The sequence below is a fragment of the Mytilus edulis genome, chromosome 13, assembly GCF_963676685.1.
Source record: "Mytilus edulis chromosome 13, xbMytEdul2.2, whole genome shotgun sequence".
Taxonomy (NCBI): domain Eukaryota; kingdom Metazoa; phylum Mollusca; class Bivalvia; order Mytilida; family Mytilidae; genus Mytilus; species Mytilus edulis.
Genome location: NC_092356.1, coordinates 35,474,627 through 35,492,962, shown reverse-complemented (window position 1 = coordinate 35,492,962; position 18,336 = coordinate 35,474,627). Strand labels below are relative to the sequence as shown.

General features: G+C 31.9%; 1 protein-coding gene across 2 annotated transcripts; it reads right to left on the bottom strand.

Annotated features, from left to right (window-relative positions):
- Positions 1 to 990: 990 nt before the first annotated feature.
- On the bottom strand, positions 991 to 17,994 carry LOC139500909 (type-1 angiotensin II receptor-associated protein-like). 2 transcript variants are annotated; one of them, XR_011658403.1, is made up of 8 exons: positions 17,872 to 17,994; positions 11,720 to 11,754; positions 10,165 to 10,279; positions 6,242 to 6,335; positions 5,669 to 5,708; positions 4,567 to 4,688; positions 1,516 to 3,625; positions 991 to 1,382 (listed from the first exon to the last, which is right to left on the bottom strand). XR_011658403.1 is itself a non-coding variant. In XM_071289811.1 (7 exons), the coding sequence occupies exons 1-7, from the start codon at positions 17,896 to 17,898 to the stop codon at positions 3,513 to 3,515; spliced, it is 546 nt and encodes a 181-aa protein (XP_071145912.1). In that variant the 5' UTR covers positions 17,899 to 17,994; the 3' UTR covers positions 991 to 3,512. The 2 variants fall into 2 exon arrangements, 1 of the variants encoding a protein (XP_071145912.1); XM_071289811.1 differs by having other exon boundaries at positions 991 to 3,625.
- Positions 17,995 to 18,336: the final 342 nt, after the last annotated feature.

The window sequence follows — 18,336 nt, the reverse complement described above, 5'->3', positions numbered from 1 at the left end:
AATGTGCTATGAAAAAGTCAATATTTCCTTGTGATTTTGGTGTTTGTTTGGTATTTTTTGGGGGAGTGGCGTTGTTAAATAAATTTTGAAGTCTTTACTTTCAAATATTAACGTTAAAACAGAAAGATGATTTCTTTTGGATCAGACATTTTTGTCTTTTCTTGCTAGTCCATTTTTGTGATGCGAGTCGATTTGGTAAATAAAGCCCTTTCACTATTATTTGGATAAAACCCATATATTAATACATATACACAGAAAACTAAACCTTCAACACAAACCCTGCATATTGATGATCAACTAATGTGCTATGGAAAGGTCAATATTTCATTGTGGTTTGGAAAACAATGTTTGAGTTTTTTGGTGGGAGGGGTGTTTTTTAATAATTTATGAAGCCTTTAAGTGCAAACTGTAACGTTAAACAGAAAGATGATTATTTTTAGATCAGTAATTTTTGTCTTCGTTTTTTCTTTTTAGTGGATTTTTGTAATTTGTGTCGATTTGGTAAAAAAATAGCCCTTTCGAACTGAGTTGAAAGTGTCTGCCTTGTGAAAAGGACACGAATTTCAATAATCAAAGAGACACAGACCGGAGGAAAGGCCACATACTTGAGTATCATGCCATCACAGGACTCAGATCTAAGGAATGGACGCAGATTCGTGGATGGAGATTTGATATCTTCATAATATACAACTATATATATCAGACAAAGTTCACCAATGATTGATTTATCTTTTTTTCAATCCCTTTTAGTGATATAACTTCTGGCATATCCAAGTGTTTATAAAATTTCAGTTAGAGTGTATGCCTTCGAGATCAAGGTTAATCAATAAAAAGCACTTTAGATGCACTATTTTTCATAAAGTTTTATTTCTCATTTTTCTATTATAGTTGTCAAGACAAACTCCAAAAACACTAAATTTGGGGAAATCAACATTTAAGGGCCACAACACTACAACAGTCAATTGACAATAAAACAGCACAAAAGGAAAATTTAGAATTAATTTTTAATTCACATAAACAATCATAAATATAAATATTCTAATGAATGTGTCCTACTAACTAAATAAATACATAAAAATGTTTATAATCAAATATGATTGGAATGTAAGAGCAAAATATATAGTGTAAAAGCTATCATTTCACATGTACATAATATAGTAAATTGTGTAAATATAACTTCAAATGATTTCCCAATATGAATCATAAATTATTTTAATTTGACCAAACCATGATCCAGTCAAGTCAGCATTAAGAAACAATCAATCAATCAAGCATGCACTATTAAACTTATGATATATAGTATGATATATATATAATGTATTGGTAGATATTTTTGTAAACAAAATGTCAAATTTTCCCATAATTTTACTGGTCGTTTTGCACTGCTTTTTAAATATCAAAACATAAAATTGAGAATGGAAATGGGGAATGTGTCAAAGAAACAACAACCCCGCCAAAAAAGCAGACAACAGCTGAAGGCCACCAATTGGTCTTCAATGTAGCGATTGCAATTGCATTCTATACTTTCTTCGGGGATTCAATATGATATACTGCTTAGGTCAATAAGAGTGCAATACTATTCAGAACATGAATTTCTTTGCTAATGTAATAATTATTCCTCTATTATACATAAATATCCTGTTTAACTGCACATCATTGGTGATAAATTACTAAAAGACTGAGAAAGATTTTGGCAAAATCATTTTTCTTTATTTCTACTGTTCCTAAAGGGAATAAATTGTTATGGTTTAATGAAGATTTATAATTTTTCAGTCATGAAACTTGAACTTTAAGTTAATGCCATTGGAATAATTAATTTAACATTGTGAACATGAATTGTTTTATAATAGAAATTTAGAAACTGAAGTGAAGAATATAAATGAGTTGGAGTTCCAAAACTTTCCAATTATTAAAATCTAATTTCCCTTGATAAAGTTGAATTCTCACCCTCTTAAGAGATAAATAGAACTCGTATTTGACTCTATGATTTTTACAATCAATACCTGTAAATCATTTCTTCTATCATAATTAAACTAGCTACCAAATAATAATAAATGAATTTGATGAAGAAAAAAGAGTATGAAAAAACACCACTAAAATTATGTCTTTCAAAATTACCTACATAAATATATATAGATAAAGCCAGATCTACTGACCAAATTAAATAAAAATTTAAATATTCACAACCAGATTTAATAGTAGTTCCAGTCTGTTTAATGTAACACAATATAAAATAATGGAATGTTTGAATAAACCATATCTAAATACATGATTTAAAATATTCAAATATGTTACAATAAATTCAGATTTTTTGCAATGCTATTATTACTATCATATTGTGACTGAACAGTTTTAAACAAAAATCAAAACTCACAATGATTTATTTATTATAGCACTATCAATAAGTAACATTTCCAGAAACTGCAAAAACTAATATAATATTTTTTGGTCCCTTGATCATGTTGATCAACAATTGCAAAGAAAGCACATTAAACTTTCGGAATTTACAGTTCCAGCCTGCTCAACAGAAAACAACCTAGAATGATGGAATGTTCCAAAACTTGTGTTATGCTATATACCTACTGGTATTTAAATGGTTTAAAGTTGAACACAACAGAAACTGAATACAACCAAGGATAATTTTTTTGATGTAAGCTGCTTTATATAGAAAACAACCTTGTGCAGCATATATAATTTTATATGTATTTGCATAAAAATTTGGCTGATTTTTGAACATTTAAATAAGGAATACAAGATGCATTTCGGTCTGTTTTGTATGATTCTTATGTGTTTACCCTCAATTTTTAATCAGTTACAGACTTTGCAAAGAATTCGATTTTAGCCGAAAATAATTTAACAGATGTATTGAAATTTATTTGCAAATGGTTGTTATCTGTCTGAACTTGCTCGTGTTATTAAATTTTAACTAATGAAAAAAAAATTCAGTGTTCCGCTTTATCTTTGTCAATCAAAACAAAGAAGTGTAAAAAAACAATTTCTGGTTTTATAAATGTCTTAAAATTAATCTTATATTGTAAACCAAATACAAAACAGCATAATCATTTGAATAATTCTCAGCTTAAATCATGCACAACCAGGTTCACACTATGGACAAAGGAATTGAATGAATTGTAATAAGTATTACTCCCCACCCAATATGGAATGTGACTATAACATTCAAATATAACAATCATTGATTTTTAAATGAATCAAGAAATTGTTTGGTCTATACTATAGCTAAATACATGCCTATGGTATTATATCTTCCCTTTCCCTCTTATTCACCAAAATCTTGTTAAGTCACAACTGTTTTGAGGATATTTTTTCCCATATTTTTGAGAATATTTTTCCTTATATTTTTTACATGCACAATAAACAACCGTATCTCATACTTTTTTCAAAATAACAAATATTTCTATGCAGTATTTCTACACTGTAGAGCAAAAATATTAGTGATGAATGTTCATTATTTATTGCACAAAAAGCCATCAAATGTATGGAGATCAGCTGAATCAAGGGGTAACATGGGGGTCATCTATTCCTCTAGGTGCTGACGCAGTCTCCACGTAATTACTAGACGGCACTGATTGGTCGATGTTTTCATATTTACTATCATGTTGGTTACCTATTAAAGAAGAAAAAAATATTTTGATGATTTTACTGATTACATGAGAAAGAACACAAATACATGTACCATAATAGGGCTATGGACAATTTTCAATCAACACTATTTGAGGAAGAGTTATACTTAAGGTGGTACCCAACACTTTAACTAAAATTAATTTGGCTCGTTTAATTTTCTTAAAATTTTGACAAAGTATTTACTTTGACCCTTTTACAAAAATATAAAAATTTCAAAAAATTTGAACCAACCGTTTTATCAGAAAAATTACACTGGTTATATAGCAGTTTGACAAACACTTATTTTGATCATTGAGAAGCTTAATATTCCCTTAACAACACAATGTAATTAAAACGTTTAGCTGATTTTACAGAGTTATCTCCCTGTAGTGTTAGGTACCACCTTAACATTAACCTTTGACATTTTATTAAACTAGATTGGCATGGTTTTATACTAGTCATGTTTGGGGCTCTTTATAGCTTGCTGTTCAAGGCTCCTTAATGAAGACTTTTACCTATAATGGTTTACATTTTACAAATTGTGACTTTGATAAAGAGTTTTCTCATTGGCACATATACCAAATCTTCCTATATCTATTTAGAATTTTTACTGTCAGATTTGAATCAGCTCATTTTGCCAATTTAATCATATAACACAAATGTGTCCTTTGTACACGGATGCCCCACTCGCACCATCATTTTCTATGTTCAAAGGACCGTGAAATTGGGATAAAAACTCTTTTTTCGGCAATACATTTGAAAAAAATCATATCATAGGGAACATGTGTACCAAGTTTCAAGTTGTTGGAACAGACCAGAAAACATAATAAAATCGTAGGTGGGGCATAAAAAGGCAAATTGCAAAATAAAATTTCTAAATGTTATAGATAAACTTCTGCTGTTGATTTAACTAATGTAGAAATACATATATATATAAGTACTTACCCATTCCAGGAATTCCAGGAATGTTAAATGGCAAATCAAATGCATGGCCTTGTCTATCCTGCCAGATACGGTACAACAATATGGCTGTCACTGGTTTTAAAATCAAATTTACTATGCACATTCTGATTATGGTTAAGAAAGAGTATTAATTGATTGATTTTGTGTGGTAAACACCACTTTCAGCATGATTAGCCCTGTTGGCAATTCTTTTTTGTGTCAAGTTTTTATTGATGCAGGTAGATGAAGTGAAGTCCCTGGGTAAAAAACCACAAACATTTAGCAGGAAAACTGGCAATCATAGTCAACGATTCAGACACACTTGCTTCATACATGTGTGAGGTCTGTACTGAACACCTTAGTGTTACAGTGTTACAGTCGATGAACTACTGTCACCATCAAGGCCCCACTTCAGTAGGATGAAGAAATCAATGCAATTAAAGAGACATGAGGCAGAGTTGGCTAAAATTACTTGGCTTTTTAAATAGGTATACCCTCTTTAAATTCAATACCAGTACTGTCAATTCAGAAATAATGGTATGCATTTATTATTGATATTTTACAGAATAGACAAAATGTAATTTCAACCATAGCAATTTTGAAAAAAAAATATGCATAGATATCTATATTTCAGCTATCAGAATGAAAGGTCTTATTATTTTGATACTGACCTAGTCTCATTAATCGCCTTTATAAAACCTCGCAATAATTTCTGAATTTACAGTATTTCACTTGCCACTTATTTCAACTTTTCAAGGTCTGCTCATGATAATAAGAGATAAATTATATAGTTCATGTACATAAGGGTCTAGATTGGCTTGACAGAATAGAGAATACCGTGGACTCGTATGTTTTCATAGATACAAATTTTCGCGCATTGATAAAGTTTGTAATTCAATTTTTTTATTGCACAGCTTTGCCAAAGTCTGTATACAAACTAATAAAAAATTTGTATTGCTTGAGTATTTAAGTTTGTGGTTCACTTGTTCTCAGGAAACCTGAGAAGTTGGTATATCATGAATAATACTATAGCGAAACCACAGTAATGGACTAAAAGAAAGAAAATTTCCTCACAAAATAAAACTTGAAAATTTCAAAAGGATACCCAAGGCTAAATCTGTACAGATTCTTTGATCTCCCAACCACTGAAATATAAAAAAAAAGTTAGTTAGAACAAAGCTGAATACAATATATGCATGATATTTAGCAGGAAGTTACACCTTCTAAAGAGAACTTATTTATAATTAGCCTGATTGTAAAAAATACCTTTAATCACAAATTTAATCAGGTGAGAAAAAAAATTAAGAGGGAACGACCATTCAACTTCAAGGGGGATGTTATGTTTTTTCCCCAATTTGAGGAAAAAATAATCTGGTCATGCAGAGGACAAATAAAAAATTCTGAATCTAGATTTTGGCCATAAATTATAGTGATAAATTGTGAGAAAAAAAGTTTGATTGGTAGCATTGAAATTTTTTTTTAAATCCTGCTTTGCGCGATTAAATATTTCTAACTAACACAAAAAAACATAAACCCCTCCCTTGAAATTAAATGATTGCTCCCTTTATAACAAGAGATACAAAACATGTCCGTCTGAAAACAAAATCTAAACAATGGCAGTCTCATTCTGTTATAAAAAGTCATGAAAACAATGTGTTTGAATAAGGTAAAAACTTACCGTCAGGTCTCTCAAAAAAATCATGTCCTATTGGTTCAAATATTCCAAGAAATATGATGTCTTGTATCATTGTAAAACAGTGGAAAAATAAAAACTGCAAAAGAAAAGAGCATCATTTAATATCAGTTTCACTGGCTCAGATCTTAATCTATTAGCAGTGATTTTGGTAATTGCTAGAAATTCTAGAATTTTTAAAATAGCACCCAAGTGTATCCCTAATCTTGACTCTATCATATTATGATAATTGTCATTCAATTTTGATTAGTACAAAAACTATCATACATGTATGTCATCAGAAAGAAATCTGTAAAATTCTAATCTTAAATCACAAATATATATATATTGGTCCGAGACCACAATTATTTCGTAGTGCATTTCTTTTAGAACATAAATGAAAATAAAAAAAATCCCACATGCACTTTCTCAAAGAAACTTTTACAGTGTGTTGTACTACTTTTGGGACAAATTATATCAAAATTATAGAAAACTTCATCAGCTCTAACTCAAAATATGGACAATTTTATGTTAAGGGCGTCTTGAACACTTTTGACAGCTTCCGAGTGCTAATTTTCACCTTTTTCAGCTGGACCAAATCACTACAATGTACTTTCCTTTAAAATTCTGGACCCAAATTTTTTTACAGTGTAATTTCACCACCCTACTTGCAATTCGAGGCATTAAACATGGAGAAATAAATTTGGAAGGGGTATACAAATTAAAGGCAAGTAACCCACTGTCAACACCAGGGACTATATTCATGAACGAAAATCAAGGGACGACAATTGTGGTCTGGGACCTATTATCGTGGAAATATAATTCAACTTGCAGAACTAGAAATGATATTTCATACCAATCTTTTTATTGTTTTATCATTTTAAAATTATAAAAAAGGCAGGAAGATATGTACAACATTTTTTTTCATCTTTTCTTTTGGCTTATTACGTACATGAACTTATTGATAAAGATCATAATGATATTGCAGTGTGAAATGGTTGAATTTTTTTTTCTGGAGAAATACCAACTATCTTTTTTACAGTTTGAAACACATTTAAACCATGTTTCGACAACAAAGTTTATCGACAGGTTGTAGGTATCCCCACGGGCACTAATTGTGCCCCTTTAATAGCAGACTTATTTTTGTACTGTTACCAATCACAGTGTATGACTAAACTCAGTAAAGACCCGTTGAAATTGCATTTAATTGATAAATTCAACAACACTTACCGTTATCTTGATGATATTTTTTGTTAAATAATCAAGAATTTTCTCAATATACTGCTGAAATTTACCCCAAGGAACTTACTTTAAATAAATCAAATTTATTCGGTAATAACTGTCCTTTCCTGGATTTAGATATTTCGGTTTTAAAGGGGAAACTCCACACTAAATTTACGACAAAAGAGACAATTTTTCGTTCCCTATTGTTAATTTTCCATTTTTAGATGGTGATGTTCCTTTGGCACCATCTTACGTTGTTTATATTTCACAACTTGTTCCCTATGCCTGTGTCTGTTGTGACGTTTTCGATTTTAACGAACGCAACCTATGTATTACTGGTAAATTATTAAACCAGGGATATCGTTACCATATATTACTTAAAACCTTTACTAAATTTTTCCATAGATATAAAGATCTGGTTTTGAAGTTTGGTTGTACCTGTAGAAAACTTATTTCAAACGGGATAGCACATCCTCATTTTTACGGAAATGTTGTTAACCGTGCCCGGAAATTTAGAAATGATCCATGTAAACTTGTCGCTCCTTTCAATAAACTTATTCTAAAAGGTTACCTATTCAACACTGTAATAAGATCATTGAATATTGTTTTTATTGGTATAAATATTGATTTTGTTATCAGTAAATTAAAAGCTAACTAAATATTACTAGTATGTTAAATACATATATACATATTCATGGATCTAATCTGTTGATACCTGTAACTTGGCATTGCACAAGGTCATGTTTTTCTCTGGCTGTTTATGACGTCTTTACACTAAATTCATTGGATGTTGGATGTGTACTGATTGATAGTTTAGTCTTAGATGCATGATTTTTTTATTAGTTGTTAGTGGCTTTGAACTAGCTGTCAGATTACTGCGAGTACTCTCAGATCTGTTCATTGTGTCTTTATGTGTCGGGATGTATAAGTACCCGGCCACATCCACTTGTATTTTTGTCCATCTGATGAGTTCAGCCTTTTTCAACTGATTTTTCATAGTTCGTTCTTATGTTGTACTGTTATACCACTATCCCAGGTTAGGGGGAGGGTTGGGATCCTGCTAACATGTTTAACCCGGCCACATTATTTATGTATGTGCCTGTCCCAAGTCAGGAACCTGTAATTCAGTGGTTGTCATTTGTTTATATGTTACATATTTGTTTTTCGTTCATTTTTTTACATAAATAAGGCCGTTAGTTTTCTCGTTTAAATTGTTTTACATTGTCTTATCGGGGCCTATTATAGCTGACTATATGCGATATGGGCTTTGTTCATTGTTAAAGGCCGTAAGGTGACCTATAGTTGTTAATTTCTGTGTCATTTTGGTCTTTTGTGGATAGTTGTCTCATTGGCAATCATACCACATCTTCTTTTTTATAAACTGTTTATTTTCTTTTCTGTATTGAAATTTGCAACCAAACTTTATTTGAGCATTGCACAAAATCATGTTTTTCCAAAATGTTCTTCAACCTGCATTTTGAGACCTCTTCAACGTATTCAATACCTAAGTTGTCTTTGTTTTATATAATTTCTTTTCTAAATTTCAATAATAAACTAGAGGCTCTTAAGAGCCTGTGTCGCTCACCTTGGTCTATGTGCATATTAAACAAAAGACACAGATGGATTAATGACAAAATTGTGTTTTGGTGATGGTGATGTGTTTGTAGATCTTACTTTACTGAACATGCTTGCTACTTACAATCATCTCTATCTATAATGAACTTGGCCCATTAGTTACAGAGGAAAATATTTTGTTAAAATTTACAGATATTTAAAAAATTATGAAAATTGTTAAAAATTGACTGAACAGGGCAATAACTCCTAAAGGGTTCAACTGACTATTTTGCTCAAGTTGACTTATTTGTAGATCTTACTTTGCTGAACATTATTGCTGTTTACAGTTTATCTCTATCTATAATAATATTTAAGATAATAACCAAAAACAGCAAAAATTACCAATTCAGGGGCAACAACCTAACAAACAGTTGTCTGATTCATCCGAAAATTTCAGGGCAGATAGTTCTTGACTTGATTAACAATTTACCCTCTAATTAGAGATTTGCTCTAAATGCTTTGGTTTCAGAGTTATAAGCCAAAATCTACATTTTACCTCTATGTTCTATTTTTAGCCATGGCAGCCATCTTGGTTGGTTGGCCAGGTCACCGGACACATTTTTTAAACAAGATATCCCAATGATGATTGTGGCTAAGTGTGGTTAAATTTGGCCCAGTAGTTTCAGAAGAAAAGATTTTTGTAAAAGTTAACGACGACGGACGACAGACGACGACGGATGCCAAGTGATGAGAAAATCTTACTTGGCCAAAAGGCCAGATGAGCTAAAAACGTAATTAAGAATTAAATGCTTCTTTTTGTAACTTCATTGGAGTGTAAAAGCATTGACCAAAGTAAATTTTGTATAAAGCGCTTCATTCTAAAAATGTGCATGCGGTGAACGCTTTTACAACGCTATGAAGTTACAAAAAGAAGCATTCAATACTTATAATTACATTTTTTAGCTAGGATCATATAACACGATTTTTATCAAGTATTATTTAGTTCATCATTTTCATGGACCTCATGTCATCATGAATGATAAATTTTATTGTGTAATGCAGGAATAACACGAGATTGCAGTCAGCCAATCAGAATAACGTATTATAATGAAAAATACAACTTATGTAATTATTTATAATTATTATAATACCATAAAAACTGCATCTACAGACTCATTCATCACAATGGCAAACACACCAATCAACAGTACAAACATGTTCATGTAAATATAGGACTCAGGTAAAAATCCACCACTCATTGATGCCCTAGAATACAAATAATAAAACTTAGATATATATTTCATATGTACATGTATGTGTATATACTGTAAATTTAAAAATTATGAAGATGTTTTTATTATTGCGCAAAAAAAATGTGACAGAGTCGTATTTGCAATTGTTGAAACTAATATTTTAGATTTTGTTGTATTCATGAATGAGCCCTAGTGGTTTTTTTCTCAGTATTGCAAACATATAATGGCATTTGGTTCAATCTAAAAAACAAAATTGCAATAATAAATGCACGCAAAAATTTCTGAATTTACAGTACAACAACATGTACAATAAATTTAACAAATGCAAAACTCACCGTTGAAATGGTCAATCTAAATGTGGCTTATATTTTTTTTACCAAAAGAGACACGCAAATGTATTTTCATTTAAAAGTAAAGTGGGATTGAATTGAAAACTTCTAGTTATCCTGCAAGTTTACATAATATAATGTATCTCAGATTTGGTCAAACAATTTATTCTACTTTTTACAAGCTAGACTGTATAAATACATTTGTACATACTAGAAATTAGTAAAAAAAAGCTAAATATAATATTTTAAAATATTTGAATCTAAGCCATTTATGTTCAAAACATCTTTTACAGTATACATACTGGGCCACTCGATCTAGCTCTTAACAATTTTGTTGGGATAAAAAAGGAAGTGAACATAAATCTTATAAAATGTGCTGCTGTAATTTATGTACATGTAATGGGAGACAACTCCTTTTTTTTTTTTAAATACACAAATGAAGATTATAATGATATTCATGATATTGATGTTTTCTTAAACAAATTGACAGCAAACTGACAGGAAGCACTGTCATGAAGAATAATAATATACACTTATCATGATATTTATACAATTTGATGACAAAATAAACTTTTGTATTCTTCTTTTTTTCATGAACATTTTTGTTTTCAAAACTGCAGGTCTAATTCCTGTATCAGAGACATGTAACTATCATTGACACAATTGATGACAGCGCTGGAACCTATTTTGCAATATTTATAAAGTTACTGTCTCCATGATATTTAACCTAGATTTCCTTTTATTCAATCTCTATTGGATGGTCTGTGTGTATTTGGAGCTTTTAAACATGGTTAAAGCATGTAAAGTGACCTCAAATAATTTTAGCTGTTTTAGTTGAGCCTGTTTTGTTTCAGTATTTTCATTTTCAATGTCACAATTTTATGCAAGCTAAAATTTTCGGAGTTATTTAGGTTTTCCTAGGCTGATGTGGCAAAGCATAAATACTGTGTCAGCTGGTGGGACTGTCTGGGACTGGGTATTTTACTTTTGGGGTTTTTGCCGTGGTATTCTTTTGTGACCCATTACAAAGAATGTACAAATCCTATTTTTTACCATATATATACATGTACATGTATGTTTTTAGTTGTTACAAATGTTTAAGATAACAATACATATTTACTCACCATATTGTTAAAATGAAATGTACTATGACAGCTCCCTGCAAAACAAAAACAGATATTATTTTAATAAAATGTTCTGCACAGTGCAGCTTGATACAATTGCAGGGGTGAACCTTGTACAGTTTTGAAAATATGGACACTTTATTCAAGCTTATCATGACTCTGAATTTGGATTGTTATTAAAGGAATATTAATGTAGGATAAACATGTGGGATAAAATTACTGCATGAATTTGGGCATGAATTGGTAAAGATGTGGGGATTGTAATTCTAAGTTCAGTTAGGAATTAATTCATTTTAATTAGATTTGTGAATTAATGGTTAGAATTTTTCTCAAAAGCCATATAAGGAAAAGGTGACATTACGGTAATCATGTTAATGTTGCGTGTTCATTCAAATGTGGTTTGAGTTATTTCCCTTTAGGTAGAAATGTCAGTATGGAGATATTTTTTTTAAAATATATATGAAGGAAATTGTTTTAAATTATACATGTATCATATATGAAGGAAATTGTTTTAAATCAAACATGTATGGAGGAAATTATTTTTAAGAATGTTAAGTATATGTGGGAAATGTTGAAATAATTATTTGAATGGTTTGATATATATTTTAACAATACTGATACTAGTAATTATATTATGGTGATTTATCCTCTTTTTAAAGTGTGATGTTACATGTATATGGAGGAAAATCTAAAATCTAAATACAATAAAAATTGTCCGTTTATAAATTTTGAAATTATTATGAAACTAAGGTTTCAACTCTTTGAGCGTTCCTGATGAAGGTAAATCCGGAAAAGCGCTTCTGACGCAATAAATTATTAAACGTGTTTTTTTCCATTTTTTACATCACTGGGACGATACCTCTGCTGGTGGACTTTCAGTCCCAAGGGTATCATCAGCTCAGTAGTCAGTGCTTCCATACTGACATGATTTAACAAACTTTACAAAAATTGTCCGTTTATAAATTTTTAAATTATTATACAAACTAAGGTTTCAACTGAGTCCCTAGAGGCAAAGTTGGGTTTAGATGAATTTAGCTATTTATTTTAGGTATTTTTTACATATATAGCTCTTCAACGATTTTCTATACTTATACATGTTCGGATTTCAAATGTTTGCCTTTGAGCGTTCCTGATGAAGGTAAATCCAGAGAAGCGCTTCGGATGCAATAAATTATTAAATGTGTTGTTTTCCATTTTTCTATAGATCCAATGATCATACAATAAAATACTAAAGTTATTTTCTGGAAACCAAATGTCTTCCAATGACTACAACGACACATCCCCATATCATTATATACAGCCGCCAATTTTTGGGCTCTTATAAAACTTATCACAACTAACAGTATAAAAAGCACCAGTTTACAGTTCATATGGGGACGAAGTCCCCTATTACAGTAGAAAATTCAATAAAAAAAAAAAAAAATCGGGAAAATTTCCCGAATTTTTCATTGTGCTAATGAACTCCAAATCGTTCAATTTTTTTTGTCATGTTTTTTAATTTCCAGATCGGCGCAGAACACACAACTCTACTTCCTTCTTCCGGTCTTGTTGTCATGAGACTTTGATTAGTCTAGTAAAATATAGGAACTCAAGGAACACAATACCAATATTTCATTTTTAATGACTTGGTCTTTGGTATGAATAAACGTTACCTGATGCATTGCGTTTCTTTGTTTACATTGAACATGACGTCATAACTTAAATAACGTCACAAGTAAAATCCCTAACAACAGAACAAAATCGGAAACGTTACGGTATTTCCGTTTCTTTTTTTAACATGTTTGATTTTAAAAAAAAAATCGTCCCCAGTTACAGGTAATACCTGCCTCATATTAAGTTGTTAAAATATTTCCTAGTTGAGCTAACAGGGCTTGAAATTAGAAAAGAGATTATGTGGGTGGGCTCTAAATCAGAAAATTGCTCAGAATTCAAAATCTACTAGGCATTTCTTATGTCACACTGGTAACATTATTACATATCACAGCAAAAAGAACAGCCATATTAATTTAAACAGTTAGACCTTGTCAGAGCCTAATTTGTGTAACGCATTCATTAAACTTGAAATTGGTTTATACACTAACTTGACCAATTGATGTCTAGTTGTTTTTTATTCATGAGTAACACCAATCATCATTGATCATGCCAAAGCAGCGTCAAAAAGGTTTTAACTGTGATGTACATATTGTAATAAAAGAACCTTTGTTAGCCCCCTCATATTCCCAACGCCCCAACATTGTCACTAGTACTGGACAAACAAAATCTCTACTGCTTCCTACATGTACATATGTAAGTAATAAATTCAAAGATTCATAACTCACAAAAGTCAATTGTTAAAAATTTCTTGTGGATATGCACATTAACATAATATGTCCTCATCAACTACAAAGCTCATGAAATTATGTTGTGTGGTTTCAGAGAAGATACGATAACAAAACTATTGCAGTAGTCATGGTAGTACTAGTATACATTGTATTTAGGCCAAAATTCTAAGTTCAAAAGCAATGAAAGGGGCATATCACTGCATATATAACTCCCAGAAAATCAAAGCGCTGTAAGCGCTGAAGGCAGTTAACCAAAAACCAAGGCAACCATAATTATGAAAACTGTGGCAATGTTGCCTCACCATTAAACATTCATATATAGTACATTCATGTTTATCTAATGATTTATTTATTAAGGCAAATAATTTATATGTTATCAAGGTTTCAAAAGCAATGCATATATCAATGTATATTTTTTATGGTAAGTCTGCAGTGGTACAAGTTCCCAATGATTGCAGTTGTTCTACTTGGTAGTTAACCTTGGTTTTATTTGACTGCTAGAAGTTCAATTTGACTTAGTATGAACATGTAATAGTATGAATGGACTGGTTTCCCTGGAAAGAAAACTGAGTTTGTGTTCTATAGTACAAAATTTATGAGACACGAATCAGACAAATGTTCACTACAACAGGGATCAAAGCTGAGGTCTGACTGACTTGCCCATAGTAAATGTAAATGATTTGTTCATTTGTCCCATAAATATGAATATATATAATTTAGGGGTGGGGATATCAACGGTTTTCAAGTTCTCAAACAGGTAGGGGTAGGCAGAGGATTTAGGGGGGTAGGGGGACCGCCCCCCCCCCTTTTTTGGGAAAAAATTTGGTTGCTTATATAGGGAATCACTGAAGCGTGACTGGAGCGGGCCCCTCTTAGGTCAGTCAGTGGGCCCCACTTATGAAAATTTCTGGATCCGCCACTGGGGATAGGGTGACCCTAGGGACTTCCCCTACATTTCATTTTATTTGTTATATTGTCCCATACATGAATATATGGTTTAGGGTTGGGGATCTCTTTGGTTTCCAAGTTCTCAAGCAGGAGGGGTAGGGTGACCCAAGGGACTCCCCCTATATTTTATTTAATTAGTTATATTGATCCATACATGAATATATATTGTTTTGGTGTGGGGATCTCGACCGTTTCCAAGTTCTCAAACAGGAGGGTTGGGATGAGCACAGGGACTTCCATAGGGACTTTTCATATTGTCACAAACATGAATATATATGGTTAAGGGGTGATCAGGGGTGTGAATCTCGACCGTTTCCAAGTTCTCAAACAGGAGGGGGTGGGGTAACTCCAGGGACTCCCCCTATATTTCATTTTTTATTTATTATATTGTCCTATACTTGAATATATGCAGGGGCGGATTCAGACGGGGGAGGGTTGTGGGCTTGCACCCCCCTTAAATTTGCAAAGCATGGGTTGTTCTCAGCTTAATAAAGCATATTCCGATAATTTTACATCAATTTATTTTTAGCCTCGCTCTGCTCGGCGAAAATTTAAGTTTGCGCCCCTCCTAACCTAAAATCCTGGATCTGTCCCTCATATGGTTTAGGGGTGGGGAGCTCGACCGTTTCCAAGTTATCAAACAGGAGGGGGTGGGGTAACTCCAGGGACTCCCCTTATATTTCATTTTTTATTTATTATATTGTCCTATACTTGAATATATGCAGGGGCGGATTCAGACGGGGGAGGGTTGCGGGCTTGCAACCCCCTTAAATTTGCAAAGCATGGGTTGTTCTCAGCTTAATAAAGAATATTCCGATAATTTTACATCAATTTTTTTTTAGCCTCGCTCTGCTCGGCGAAAATTTAAGTTTGCCCCCCTCCTAAGCTAAAATACTGGATCTGTCCCTCATATGGTTTAGGGGTGGTGAGCTCGACCGTTTCCAAGTTATCAAACAGGCGGCCTAGGGGGTAGAGTGGCCCAAAGAATGCCACCTATATATCATATGATTTACTTACATTAAGGTATATATATAATATAGTTGCATTATTTGTGAAAATTAAGAATGAAACTTTCAGCTACTTTAATTGACCCTTCAAAATTGAGAAAAAACAAATAACCCCTCGAAATTGCAGTAATATGTTTACACTTTAAAAGCATCTCACATGCATTATCATCATTTATCATTTATAAAGAAAATTTAGACTGCGACCATGAACATGTATATTGTTAGATATACTGTTCCCAGCTGTCACGTTGTATTGGATTTTTAAATTAAAATTTGTCAAAAAGTAATTTTGAGTTTCTGAATAAAATATTTTTCTGCTTTTTCTTTCTTTTACATATATCTTTTGGTTTACAATACTAGTGTTTATATTCATTTACCATGCATATAGATGTATTTTTTCACCTGCTTGGATGATCGCCAAACCCGGAATTACCCTTATCCGCTTCCGGAATCGGATCCGATTTTGTAAAATTTTGTCTTCACGGCCACCATTGTTATGTTTTTACAATGTTGTTTTTGTCAATCAGATACGATTTTACTCGAATTTATACAATATTTGTCGGCGATTTTCTGTATAAAGCTAGCGGTTGAACAAAATGAACATCGCCGTCATGAGTAATAATGATAAAAATAAGTTTTTAGCTCGTTTAAATGGAGACTTTGGTGAACATGGTGAAAAGGTTTGCAAAGTAATTTCTTATTTTCTTTCAAATGTAAGGTCACTACGTCGGGCGTAGCTAGAAACGAACTATCTTAGTCGAAATTCCGCTTGCAAAAGTGAAAGGTCGCGGACCTCGGACCACCGCTAATTTGCACACCTGCCTCCAAACTGAAACGCTACGAAAATTACATTTTCTAATTTGAAATTGCCGCCAACAGCATGAACAGTTGAACTTATTATATAATAGACTACTGACGTAGTTGTACTACGTATTGATGACGAACAATATTCCTACGACTTTTGTCATTTGGGAAATCTAAACTACTTGTCTTCAGAGATTTTCGGCGATTAAATATTTCATACAATTGTTCTTTGACATCTTAGCTAAAAGCACAAGTCATAATGAACTACACAAGGATTCTTAATAAGCACTACTTCCTATGTGTAACTTTAAAACTTTTGGATAAATCGACGATCATTTAAGGTTTTTCTGGTCATTTTTTTTGTAATCCAGAATAAAAAGTATTAAAAAAGTGTTCAATTAGTTATATATAACATAGTAGCAAGCTAGATAATAACAATGGCAAGTATTTCAGGATTTATTGGGTAGAACACAAATCTAGGGTGCTCGCATAATGCAGCTTAACTGCATAAAAATGAATCATAGTTTCCTGTCATTATGCATATCTACATAGTATGTACTTATTATCTACAAAGTTTCATGAAATTCTGTTTTGTGATTTTAGAGGAGTTGCAATGACAAGACAAGGACTGACAGACAGACAGACAGATGGGTCATAAATATTATACCCAATGCAATAAATTGTGTGGGTATTAATACAAAAGCATTGCGACATAGGAAATTTATGGGAAAATGTACAAATTTGAAAGTCGTCTACTGAAAAGTTCAAACCATTTATAATTTATTTACTTTTTATTTAGAATAAACTTCATGAACATGGTCAAGTAGCAGAACTATTGACAGGATTGCTCATTCCAGTATTACTTCTCTCACTTCTTTTACGAAGTCATTTTTTTTTGTTTGTTTGTAAATGTGTTTAAATAATTAACAGGAAGCAACAGCTTGGTTTATGAACAAGCTGTTGCAGTCTCATGTATATTTTCATTGTTTCAGTTTCCTGTATTTTTCTTTTTCAACAACAAATCTAATAACGTGTCTGAAAGGATAAAAATATCCTAATTAATTATTAAAACCTTTAGTGAGACGCTCGATGGGTTCATTTTACAACTTTTTTCTTTTTCTCTCTCAGCTTCAGCATCCAATAATCACAGTCACGAGATCCTGATGTAAAGTCTAGTTATGTTCCGAATAATGCAATGATAAGTTCTGTTGGGTTTTGCCCATCAGCAAATCTCCAAAAAGACCACTAAAACACCAAAAATTATTCAAAACTATAACGCACAACATGCAAAAGAAGTGGAACATTAATTGTATCGAAAATGGTAGTATAAGGGCCTTTAGATTGCTTATCTTAAAAATAAGTACCAACCGATGAAAAAACTACACGTGAGGATGCATGTCTTAGTCTGGTGTTGATTTAAAAGTCCTATGCATATTAACGTAGAGTCTGGCAATTTTATTTTTGGCCGATGGGATTTTCGGGGTTTTACCTCAAACTGTGTGGGAATAAACATTTTTTTAAAGGCACTGGCTACGTT